Raw genomic sequence first — 13,645 nt, forward strand, 5'->3', positions numbered from 1 at the left:
TATCTGGTTCATTAAGATCTTTTTTGTACAGTTCTTCTGTGTATTCTTGCCACCTCTTCTTGATATCTTCTGCTTCTGTTATGTCCATATCATTTCTGTCCCTTATATTGAGCCCATCTTTGTATGAAATTTTCCCTTGGTATATCTAATTTTCTTGAAGAGATCTCCAGCCTTTTCCATTCTATTGTTTTCCTCTATGTCTTTGCATTGATTGCTGAGGAAGGCTTTCTTATCTCTCCCTGCTATTCTCTGGAACTCTGCATTCAGGTAGGTATATCTTTCTTTTTCTCCTTTGCCTTTCACTTCTCTTCTTTTCTCAGCTATTTGTAAGACCTCTTCAGGCTTCACTTTGCCGTTTTGCACTTTTTTTCCTTGGGGATGATTTTGATCACCACCTCCAGTACAATATTATGAACCTCTGTCCATAGTTCTTCAGGCACTGTCTATCAGATCTTATCCCTTGAATCTATTTCTCACTTCCACTGTATAACTGCAAGTTCACACCTGAATGGCCTAGTGGTTTTCCCTACTTTCTTCAATTTAAGTCTGAATTTGGCAATAAGGACTTCATGATCTGAGCCATAATCAGCTCCCGGTCTTGTTTTTGCTGATATATAGAGCTTCTCTATCTTTGGCTGCAAAGAATATAATCAATCTGATTTCGGTATTGACCATCTGGTAATGTCCATGTGTAGAGTCATCTATTATGTTGTTGGAAGAGGGTGTTTGTTATCACCAGTGTGTTCTCTTCGCAAAACTCTGTTAGCATCTGCCCAGCTTCACTTTGTACTCCAAGGCCATGCTTGCCTGTTCCTCCAGGTACCTTTTGACTTCCTACTTTTGCATTTTAATCCCTTAGGATGAAAGAAAACTAAGCACTGAAGAAATGATGCTTTTGAACTGTGGTGTTGGAGAAGAATCTTGAGAGTCCCTTGGACTGCAAGGAGATCCAACCAGTCCATCCTAAAGGAGATCAGTCCTGAATATTCATTGGAAGGACTGATGCTGAAGCTGAAACTGCAATACTTTGGCCACCTGATGCAAAGAACTGACTCATTTGCAAAGACCCTGATGCTGGGATAGATTGAATGTGGGAGGAGAAGGGGATGACAGAGGATGAGATGGTTGGATGGAATCACCACCTAAGTGGACATGAGTTTGAGTAAGCTCCGGGAGTTGGTGATGGACAGGGAAGCCTAGCTTGCAGCAGTCCATTTGGTTGCACGACTGAGCCACTGAACTGAACTGATGATGAAAAGGACATCTTTTCTTGGTGTTAGTTCTAGCAGGTCTTGTAGGTCTTCAGAGAACCATCCAACTCCAGCTTCTTCAGCATTAGTGATCAGAGCTCAGACTTGCATTACTCTGATATGAACGGTTTCCCTTGGAAATGAACAGAGAGCATCTTTCATTTTTGATTTTTGTACCCAAGTACACTATTTCAGACTCTTTTGTGGACTAGCACATTTGTGTGATCTATTAAAGTTATCTATGGCTGCAAGAATCTGATGTTCATTGGGCCTCTAGAGATGAGCCCATCCAGACCTTTCCCAGGCATTGGATCATTTAAAAGTTTTATCAGTGAATTTTGAAATGAATTTTCTTGCTTCTAGGATTATGCTCATAGCTCTTTTTTATTATTATTTCAAATTTCTCTTCTCTTTTACATCTGAACAATCAAGTTTCCATTCTTATACCCTGGTCACTTTCTCAACAGTCTGAGTTTTGAGCACATTATAGTTATTAGGCTAAGGAGATATTTCTTCCCAGGCCTTTCACTGACTCTCGAGTATGTGCAAGTTCGTAAATCAGTGCTAGTACTTGACGTACATACATAAGCACAGTACTTGTACACAGAATCAGGACTCCTCCAACCAATGGACACACACGCTAATACCACAGGAGACCCTGTATCATTCCTGTAGGGCTTCTGAGCATCTCACAGGAAATTCATCCTTTGAGCTCATCTAAGTGAACTCTATCTTTCCTAAAGGAGTCTTTTGCACATGCTAAATAGCTGATAACATAGAAAGTAACAGAGATCTGTATAGATAGCAAAGATCCCGAAAGTATGATCAGAGATCAAACAACACATTGATTTAAAAAGACAACTATTATTAATAAATACACACTTCTACATATAAAACAGACAAGCAACAAGGACCAACTGTTTGGCAGGGATCTATGTTCAGTATCTCATAATGGTCTACAATGGAATAGATTCTGAAGAAACAACGTGTATATATATACACACATATATATCATTTGCTGTATACGTGAGACCAATGCAACATTGTTCATCACCTACATATCAATAAAACTCTTTGTTTTGAAAAGTAGAAAACTACTTTTCGGGGGATTCCCTGGCAGCGCAGTCATTAAGACTTCTTTCAATGCAGGGGATGCAGGTTTGATCCCTTGTCAGGGAACCAAGATCGCACATGCCTCACAGCAAAAAATAAATAAATAAATAAATAAAAAGCAATATTGCCACAAATTCAATAAAGACTTCAAAAGAAATGATCTGCATCAAGAATTTTTTTAATCAGTTAAAAAGAGAATTGTTAGAGTTATGTATCTGTTCACTGAACTTCCCCATCCACACAAAAAAAGGTAAATTATATGTCCTATAACCATTTGAGGACAGTTTACAAATCACTACTCATCTGTCTCTTCTCCAGAAAAAAAAAAAAAAAAAAATTATCATAACTTGTTTTAAGCATTTAGCTTTTTGCTAATTTTTTTTAGGTTTCTTTTTTTTTGTTTAAATTATGCTTAATTTTATTTATTAAATAAATGTTTATTCTTAAAATTAAGGCATTATACATTGATAAAATAGATTAATAATTATGTTCATCTGTGCTCCCTCTCCGCTGAAGGAACTAATTTCTTTCTTGCATGTTTATCTCACAGTCCCAGTTGGTGGAAGATTTCCAAGAACTGCGGAGGACATTAGAGACCATGAATATGTTCAAAGCCAACCTGGGGTTCTTCTTCCTTCACTTTGCCCAGATCTTGATTTTGGAAGCCCTGGCTTGGGTAATAGTGTGGCATTTTGGCAGTGGTTGGCTTATCACAATATTCATTTCCTGTCTTCTCACAGTTGCTCAGGTAAGTCAGTATCATAAGCCTGGGCTGTTACTTCATGGGAAGCCGCAGAATTTTTTCTTCTCTTTACGCTGGTGTCAGCAGCTGCCTGGCACTTCCTGGCAAGTTACTTATCAGTGTCTGACACCAGCAAGCTACCAAACCACTCTGGGTCCCAGTTCTGTTTTCTGTAACATGGGGTAACAATTTTCTTATGGAAATATTCTGAGAAGGACTAAACAAGTTACTCTGTAGTGTACCTAGCACAGAGACTGGCATGTGGTAAATATTCATGTCAGTTACTACTCTTTGCCCAGTTTTATCCACAAAGCGTCAGTAACTGAAGTTCTGCTCCCAGACACAAAACACTCATCTTTACTTTTCATTTATTTACCAACCAACATTTTTTATGATTGTTCAATGATTTTATTAAAGACTATATGCATACACAACATATTTTTACCTTTATATTTAGTCACTACTTACACATAATGTGTTTCACAGTAAAAATTCTTTTAAAAAGAAGCTAGATATGTTTTTAAAAAAATTCCCTAAGAGAGCCTAACCAAAAGCCACATTCCCACCAACATTTATTAATACACCAGACTATGAAGAGCAGAGACTACATCTTATTACATGATAATAGAATCATGTAGATTCTGCCAGAAATGGCAATCAGCAACTGGTGTGTAGCAGGGCAGTTGATAAATCCTTGTTGAATGAAGCACATATCTACTTCAGGTCTCTGAAGATAAGCCCAATACTGTATTGTGGACAGAAAAGGAAATGCACCTGACGCTGCCCTTGGGAAACAGTCATCCAGTGGGGGAGCTGGTCATTTAGATATCTAGACTGGATACAAGGCAGAAGGGAAAGAAACAAGCATGTGCTGTTTAAGCAGAAACAGGCATTAATTCTAACTGGGGCAACTGGGGATGATTTCATAGAGAAATGACATCAATGTTAATACCAAAACTTCATAGGTCAATTTCTTTTTCTTGAAAAGCCAACCTGCTTTATTGCTTGAAAAGCCACTTTTGGAAACAAGAAAGGAAACAAACATTTGTTTGGGTTCTTAGTATTAGCGGTAACTTTACATGTGTTTTAGCTCTATGACACCCCAGTGAGTACAGTATTATAATCCTTACTCATGGGCTTCCCTGGTGGTTCAGGTGGTAAGGAATCCACCTGCAATGCGAGAGACCTGGATTCAATCCCTGGGTTGGGAAGATCCCCTGGAGGAGGGCATGGCAACCCAGTATTCTCACCTGGAGAATACCCATGGACAGAGGATATAGCCCATGGGGTCACAAAGAGTCGGACACAACTGAGCGACTAAACACAGCACAGCACATTGGATGACGAACTGAGTTTAGAGCTAATGAGTAACTTGCCAAGAGTTTTACAACTTGTAAAGTGGCGAAGGCCAGTTCAGAGCCCTAGTCAGCCTGACTCCAAAGGCATCCTCCTTCCAATCCACCCTGGACATTTCTGACAGTGGAGAGAAGAGCATTCTAGGCAGAGATGGGAAAGAACTCAGCAAGTGTGATAGATACACACTTGGCTTGAGGTCAGATGAGATCTCCCACTGTTCTCATGGATTCCCAAATCTGCCAGCAGGCTCACTTACTACTTTCTTCTTACCTTGTCACTATCTCTGACAGCAGCCCTGTCTCTTCTAGGCTCAGAGTATGTTTCTGCAACATGACATGGGACACCTTTCCATATTTAAGAAGTCCAAGTGGAACCACCTGATGCAAAAATTTGTGATGGGTCATCTCAAGGTACAGAATGTTCCAGGAGCATGATGAGATTTGTGAAAGTCATTTTTGTAAGCAGTGGTTTCCAAGAGTGTCTGGCTGTGCACTTATAACAGCAAAAATGTTTGTTCACACCTCGCAAATAAGTGTAAATATCCTAACAATGTAGGTACTAGATGTATACACACACACACACACAAACACACAAACACTATAGCATATATGCTAAAATTAAATTTTAAATGTTTAGGAGGAAAGGTTTATTTTTATTTAAGAAGTTCCAGTGTTGCTTCTAACCAATAAGTATTTGGCCCAATCCCTGGTACTCATTAAGGAACCACCTCTCAGGAGAAGATGTGCCCTGTAAAGTCATAAGTAGGAATATTCTCAGAAAGAGTCTGTATATGTACTAATGGGAAGCTAGGTGAATCCAGCAATCCTGATTAGTCCAGGAAGGGTTATGAAGAATTAAAGGAAAAGATGCAGAAGAATAGATAAAAATAAGGAGAAAGAGTAACCAAGAAAGGTCAGAAGACTCTGTTCAAGAGTTGAGGGTTGCAAACTCAGTCTGCTAGAAAAAGCAGATGGCAATGAGGGCAGTTGGTCTTATCCCCCTCACATCTGCTCCAGGAGGACAGGCACACCGCCCTACGCACCCCTGCAATGCAGCACTTAGCAGAGTGCCTGGCACGCAGTAGACCTTTCATAAGCATTTGTTGAGTGAAGGAAGGAAGGGATGGAATGATGGATGGACGGACCAACTGATGGATAAACCTAGGTAACAGCTCAACGACTGATGAGAGTTGGTTTTAGCCCTGGTGCTGATAATGCTCACTGCACAGCCGTGAATTAAGTCAGATTCTATCTCTGGCCCTCAGTGTTCTCATCTCTAATATTAGGAGTTAAACTGGATCTCAGCTTTTCTATGACATTCTAGATTTAGGTGACTATATTCTCTGGCCCAGAAAGGGGGAAATGCCCTTCAGCCTTCCAATAAGTCAAATCTTTGTACACAAGCCAGGTTGTTTTAGAAAAAACTCATAAGTCATGATTCAGAGACTGTTTTCCTTTAACACAGACAGTTTATATTGAGTTGGAACATACTTAGAACCATCATCTTATCTACACAGTTTCCAGTTGAGAAAATTGAAGCTTAAGTAGACTGAATCATACAGAATTGGATCTGGATTCATATGAGAACTAGGTCTGTCTTCAAAATGGTTAGAGTGAATAATAATATTGTAATTTTATATGACATGGTATATTTAACCAGAAAATTCTTGCAGGCACACTATTCTGCCTTCTCTCCACCAGTCTTAGATGTATGAAGTGTTTTGGATTCACTTGGAAATCTTTACCACAGAATAAAAGCTGAGATGATTATGTTGTTGTGAGTCTCAGTTTATGGATGCCTGCAGTTTCTCACCCCTGTTCTGAGTAATAAGAGGAAAGGTGAGACTCAGTTGCCCTGAAGATGCAGTTGATGTGGTGCCAGTAAATGCAATATTTCAAATCAGTTCCACACTTGGTGGTGCTTTTTAAAAAAATCACTGCTTTACATTGGCTCAAATTTCTACATTGTTGTAGTTGTTCAATCCCTAAGTACTATCTAACTCTTTGTAACCCCATGGTATGCAGCACACCAGGCTTCCCTACCCTTAACTCTGCCAGAGTTTGCTCAAACTCATGTCCAGTGAGTCAGTGATGCCATCCAACCATTTCATCCTCTGTCACCCTCTTCTCCTCTTGCCTTCAATAATTCCCAGAATCAGGGTCTTTTCCAGTGAGTCATCTCTTCACATCAGGTGGTCAAAGTATTGGAGCCTCAGCGTCAGTCATTTCAATAAATAGACAGGGTTTATTTCCTTTAGGATTGACCAGTTTGATCTCCGTACAGTCCAAGGGATTCTCAAGAGTCTTCTTCACCACCACAATTTGAAAGCATCAATTTTTCCATGCTCAGCCTTCTTTATGTTCCAACTCTCACATCTATAGATGACTACTGGAAAAACCATAGCTTTGACTATACAAACTTTTGTCAACAAAGTATTGTCTCTGCTTTTTAATATGCTGTCTAGGTTTGTCACAGCTTTCCTTCCAAGGAGCAAGGTTCTTTTAATTTCATGACTGCAGTCACCCTCCATAGTGATTTTGGAGCCCAAGAAAATAAATTCTGTCCCTCTTTCAACTTTTCTCCCATCTATTTGCCATGAAGTGATGGGGCTGGATGCCATGATCTTAGTTTTTTTAATGTTGAGTTTTAAGACAGCTTTTTCAATCTGTTCTTTTACAGTCATCAAGAGGCTCTTTAGATCTTCTTTGTTTTCTGCCATTACAGTGGTATCATCTGCATATCTGAGATTGATGATATCTTCCCCAGAAGATGTCCATATTCACTCTTGTCATCTCTTGCTTGACCACATTCAATTTACTTTGATTCATTCATGGATCTAACAGTCGAGGTTCCTACACAATGTTGTAGGCTTCCCAAGTGGCTCACAGTAATGAATCTGTCTGCATTGCAGGAGACCCAGGTTCGATCCTCGAGACTGAACCTGGGAAGATCCCCTGGAGAAGGGCATGACAACTTACTTCAGTAATCTTGCCTGGAGAATTCCATGGACAGAGGAGCCTGCAGGATACAGTTCATGGAGTCGCAATGTTCTTTACAGCATTGGTCTTTACATGTACCACCAGACACATCCACAGCTGAGCCTTGCTTCCACATTCATCAAGCCTGTTAATTCTCTCCGGAGCTATTCCTCTGCTCCTCCTCAGTAGCATATTGGACATCTCCCAACCTGGGGGTCTCATCTTACAGTGTCATAGCTTTTTGCCTTTTCATACTGTTCATGGAGTTTTCAAGGAAAGAATACTGGAGTGGTGTGCCATCCCCTCCTCCACTGGACCATGTTTTGTCAGAACTCTTCTCCATAACCCATCTATCTCGGATGGCCCTGCACAGTATGGCTCATAGATCCATTGAGTTTTGCAAGCCCCTTCACCACAAAAAGGCTGTAAGCCATGAAGGGGAAATCTGTACATAGCTTTCTATAAACTATGTCTTCAGAAACAATTTGTACTAGTTGAAATAAATATAACCTTGATGATTCATGAACAGAATCAGTAAAGGGAAAATTGTTCAAAAAGAAAATCATGTGTACTCAGCCTTTTTGCAGGCAAAACCAAGGATTTATAAGCAAACTGAATATAGGGTTCAACTTTGTTCAGGAGAGAAAATTACCTGTGGCCAGGAAGGAGGTAACAAAAGTATAACATAAACAGCAACATCCTCACTTTATACATGTATCACAATTATTAATTTCAAAACTGGATTTTATGTCAATATACTTTTCCCCTTGAAAAGGCACAGATAGTGAGATTCTCTGGAATTTTCATTCACTTGCTGTGCAACAATATACATGTTCTGGTCTTTGCAGTGTTTGCACAATAAAAGAGCCCACAAAATATCTGCATATGTTTTAGACTTCTGTGCAGTTCTAAAATCAGAAAGAACTCCTCAGAGCATATTTTTAACCCAAACCCAGTATGCATACTTTGAAAACTATGAGGAGCAAGTATTATTATAGAGATAAAGAGGCAGAATATTTGAAGTTAAAAATTTCCTTGCTATTTCCATGACTAAATCCCAAAATATTTTTAACGGGGGAAGTGTCAAGCATGTTATTTCCAACAATCCTTTCCATAATGTTGTCCATTTTATAGATGAGGAAGCTGTCCAAGGCAACACCTAGTAGAATGAATTTAAATTCAGGATCGTTTCAGTACAAAGCCTGGATACTTATCTTTCGTATTACCAGTTTCCACAGATGGTCATTGACTAAAAGGTTTACATGGAAACAGAGAACAATTTCTTTTCACAGTGTCCGCGTGTAACTGTCTACTGCTCCTGTTAGACTGTATGTTTCACAGTGTGGGAACGCCATTTTATCATAGCTACCTTTCTGTTCCAGATTCCTGGCTTGGTATCTGACACATAGACAAACTTTAAAACAAATAATGAATGGGTGAATAATGAGTGTCCAACTGTAAGAGTGAGTCGGTGGTATGCAATTTGATGAGAGAATTATAGAGAGCAGTGGAGTCCCAGGACTTTGACGAGTACCTGTTGAGTTTATGATTCCCAACACGAAATGTATGGAAAGTGATTGCTCTTGCAAGACTGAGATTCAGAAGAGAGACCCGAGGTGGTGGGAGAGATTCCACAGTAAGGGTGTTAGGGAGTATGCAAGGTAAGGAAATAATATCCCTCCTGATGGATGGGGTCAGAGGGGTTTGCTAAGAGAGGTCTCTGCAACAAAGACTATGGAGAGGCAGTGCTAATGCCTACAGATTTTCAAACAAACTCAACCCCCTTCCCTCATGTTTAGTTTAGTTTCCCCATAGATGTACAGGGTCTAAGCCAGCGGAGTCCAACAGTAATGTAATGCAAGCCACATTAAAATGGCATGAGTCATTTTAAATTTTCTAATAGCCACATTTTAAAAGGTAACTTTATGATGCCCACACATATTAAAAACATTTTCATTTCAACATGTAATCAGTATAGAAATTAATATATTTTACACTTCCTTTTTTTATTCTGAGGCTTCGAATCCAGTATGTATTATGCATTATACACTTACAAAGTCCACCTTAATTTAACTGGTCACATTTTAAGTGCTCAGTAGCCACATGTGGTTAATGGCTACTATATTGAATAGTGCAGATCTAAAACAGCAGTTATTGAGAGAGATCAAATACACAATAAAAACTCTGACTACTGCTTATTCTTCCATAAATGATTAATGTAATAGGGGAAGAGAGGAGAAATGGAGTATGTCAACATGACAACATTCTACCTGCAGCATTTCATGTCTCCTCAAATAACCCATAGATATAAATGTCATTATATTATATTCACTAAAGATGAAATTGAACCTCATAGGTTGGATAATTTGCCCAAACACACAGCAGTATTTGTACATCCAGTGGATGAAACTAGGTTGATGAGTTTCCAAATTCTTTGCTCTATTAAAACCTTCAGGTTTTCACTGAAAGAGAGAAAAATCTCAAACAGCCTAATCAGATTAGTATGTCTTCAGATATGAATATCTTTATTCTCATTTATGCTTTATGAGAGCCTTGAACATGCAATGATCTGAGGCAAGCCCACCTAGGAGATGATTTCAGATCTATGCTTCTTTAAAATATTCATTGAAGTAGGATTCCTGGGGCCACTTTTTTTGTGTGTGCCATAATTAAAGTCTTGGAACTGATGTTTCTTTATTTGTAAAATAAGAATAATTTCTTCCCTACTTATATTCATGTATCTTTTTTAAGTGAGAATGAAATAACATTTCATTTCAACAGACTTTTATTCTTCTTCCTTATCAGGAGTTGTTTTAACCTAAATTTGTGTTCCTGGATCAGATAATTTTTTGTTCATAGACTTTTAGAGCCTATATCCAATGAATCAGTCTGTGACCAAGTGGTGGTGGGGGCGGGGGTGGCAATTTCAAGGAGTCAATATCTTATTTTGACTTTTGAGATGCAGGCAGAAGACTCTGATAGTGAGTGATATTTCAGGTGAGAAATCTTGCAGCTAATAAACGCTCTCTTCTCCTCAGGGCCTGTCTACAAAATGGTGGAATAACCGACACTTCCAACACCATGTAAAAACAAACATCGACACCAAAGACCCAGATATTGATGTAGGCCCACTTTTTATTGTTGGAGATTTGACACCTGTTGAGGTATGTTTAGAAATCCTGAGCACTGGAAAATGTTCCAGAAAGTGGTTCTTGGAAAGCTCTACACCCTTGTCTTGGGGAGAACAGGCTGAAGGTTCTGGCTTCAAGCACGCTTTCAGAGCATCTCTTCTTCTTTTAAGTCCAGAATATAGATTTGAAATAACTGAATCTGGGGTTCTAAGAATAGAAGAAGATGCAGAGTGAATGACTCTGTGACCTTAAAGATCATTCAGTCCAACTCATTCACAGAAGACATGGCAGTAGCTTCAACAAGTGCTAAAACACAAATATCTAAATATCTAATTACATCAACTAATTCTAGCTGCTAGAAGAAACTAAGCTGTTATTTTTAGTTTAGGTTCATTTTGGTTCATTTATACATGAAACTCATAAGACACTTAGTGACCTTGCTTCTAATTCAGACTTCTTAAGCAAAGAAAGGCAAACTCCAGAATGTCTCAGCTATTGAATTTTTTTTAACCTCAACTTAAAAATCAGCATATAAGGATTATTACCATGTTTTTTTAGAAAAGAGTCTTCTTTCAACATAGAAGTGTAAGGATAACCATAGTAAGGTATCTTTCCTCAAGGGGAAATGATGGATCCTGAGAGTCAGGTGCTTAAGAAGAAGCTCTATCTCCTTCTGGAAGAATTTAGTTTTCATAAAACAAAAGAGTGTAGCTTAGTCAGTTGCTGCCTAGACTTTGTGGTAACCAGAATGGTGCAACTTTCTGAAAATAGGTTTTCCCAGTTTTGGAAGACAACCTTCTTCCAATTAAGAAAAAAGTTTCTTTCATAGATTTAAAGGAAAAACAAAAAACAAAAACATGAGTGTAGTCTTCAGTCAGTCGTTCTTCACAATGACTCCACAAACAAGTCAGAACTCTGATATTTGTGAATTCCTAGGCTGATCACTAGACTTATGACATTTTGACTTCTCTCCTCATTCCCTTACAGCAATGGAGATTTGTCTCACTGGAGTTCATGACCCCTGACCCCCTCCAGAAGTGCCTTCTGTAGAACTGTATCCAGTTCACATGCTGCTTCTTCACAGATAATGGAGACTGCATTCTAGAGACATCACCTCTCCATCAATCTAGAGACAAATCCCTAGAGCCTTAGCTTTCTGTGTATTAAAGTTTCGAAGTGACTCTATATCACTTAGAAATATTTAAACTGTATAATTCAGCTGTTTCATAACAAAATTGTTCTGATAAGCCCTAAATGTTTCTGTTCTTCCCATTTTACTGTCAATCTTTCTACTACTTTCTTCAAACATTCATTCCTTCAATAACCATTAATTAAATCTTCTAGGTGCAAAGTCCTATGCTCACATTCTGGGAGAGTTAGACTTCTCCTTTGGGGTGATACTCAAAAATCAACCCTTCACCTATGTTTGTTAACTCTGCAAAACTTCTCACCCACTCCCTTTTCCATGTTTCCTACTACTTAACTATCCAGAAGCTTGGGAGAAACTGCAAATAACTACTATTACCTTATCACCATGACATTTCTTTTCATTTATCACAGTAAGAAAAAGAAGAATCAAGTTTAATATGTGAATAAGAGAAGAAATCTATATGTAAAGGGAAGAATAGGGAAAGTAAAAATTGAACACTGTTCATAGTGTTGTTACTGTGTGTACATATACTAAAACTATGGAAGAGGTGTGAATTATCACTCATTCATCTATTCTTTCAACTAAATGCTTACTAAGTATCTTCTAGGTAAGGGAAATACACTCATACATGGTTCCTCTCAAAATATTTGCTGTCTTTATGCATTGGGCACAGCCTAATTATTTAAGACGGCCTCTAGAAAATGACTCAAATTCCCAGTAATATGATTATATATATATATAAAATCATCATGCCTTAAAATGAGGAAATCACAGCATAAGTTCCACAGTGGAAACACAGAGGATGAATGATGATGCATACACTAGGGGTCATGCCTTTTTCATGTGACCATTCAATAAATATATATTGAATGGATGAATGGAGATGCAGACTGAGATGCAAGCAGAATTCTATGTACATTGGTTGAAGAAGAGCTTGGAAATTTATCATAAATGTGTCTTTTCCATCACTACTTCATATAAGGACAAAATTTTCAAAATGACTTCCAAGGGAATAATAAAAATAGAAGACCACAATCCCTGTAGTCAAATAGAATAAAGCATCCATGCAAGAACTGCCCACTTTAAATAAAGGAAAAGACACCATAGTCTTCAGTTCTGATTTTCTAGCACTTTAATTTTGAGAGTGAACTCTGACTAGATTGCACTTTCTATAGAGAATTTACACAAATACACACAACCTTGAATACAATGACCAGAAGTAGATATTGTCTCTTATTTTAGTTTTATTCTCTCTTCATTCAGCATGGCAAGAACAAAATCAAATACATTGACTACGAGAAGCAGCACCTGTACTTCCACATGGGTGAGTCACCAGGGAACCACATTTCTTTTCATCCCGTTTCCCTGAAGCAAACAGTCGTCAAGCCAGAAGGATGGGATCCTTCCACAGAGACCAGTCAACATCTTACTGTACCTGAGAAAAGCAGCAGGTTTTATTTTTGACTTAGGGAGGTGATATATGAAAGTTAGTTCAGTCGCTCAGTCATGTCCAACTCTTTGCAACCCCATGGACTGAAGCACGCCAGGCCTCCCTGTCCAACTCCTGGAGTTTACTAAAACTCATGTCCATTGAGTCAGTAATGCCATCCAACCATCTCATTCTCTGTTGTCCCCTTCTTCTCCCACCTTCAATCTTTTCCAGCATCAGGGTCTTTTCAAATGAGTCAGTTCTTTGCATCAGGTGTCCAAAGTATTGGAGTTTCAGTTTCAACATCAGTCCTTCCAATGAACACTCAGGACTGATCTCTTTTAGGATGGACTGTTTGGATCTCCTTGCAGTCCAAGGGACTCTCCAGTCTTTTCCAACACCACAGTTCAAAATCATCAATTCTTCAGTGCTCAGCTTTCCTTATAGTCCAACTCTCACATACATACATGACCACTGGAAAAACCATAGTCTTGAC

At 38.7% G+C, this 13,645-nt stretch overlaps 1 protein-coding gene across 1 annotated transcript in view; it reads left to right on the plus strand.

Annotated features, from left to right (window-relative positions):
- Positions 1-13,645, plus strand: part of LOC122700608 (fatty acid desaturase 2-like protein FADS2B) — a 52,374-nt gene that overhangs the window by 26,164 nt on the left and 12,565 nt on the right. The window contains exons 3-6 of the mRNA XM_043913605.1: positions 2,914-3,111; positions 4,770-4,871; positions 10,478-10,603; positions 12,984-13,044. Of these exons, the coding sequence (XP_043769540.1) occupies positions 2,914-3,111; positions 4,770-4,871; positions 10,478-10,603; positions 12,984-13,044 (487 nt within the window). The remainder of the gene's footprint in view (positions 1-2,913; positions 3,112-4,769; positions 4,872-10,477; positions 10,604-12,983; positions 13,045-13,645) is intronic.

Source organism: Cervus elaphus, chromosome 1 (assembly GCF_910594005.1).
Source record: "Cervus elaphus chromosome 1, mCerEla1.1, whole genome shotgun sequence".
Classification (NCBI taxonomy): Eukaryota; Metazoa; Chordata; class Mammalia; order Artiodactyla; family Cervidae; genus Cervus; species Cervus elaphus.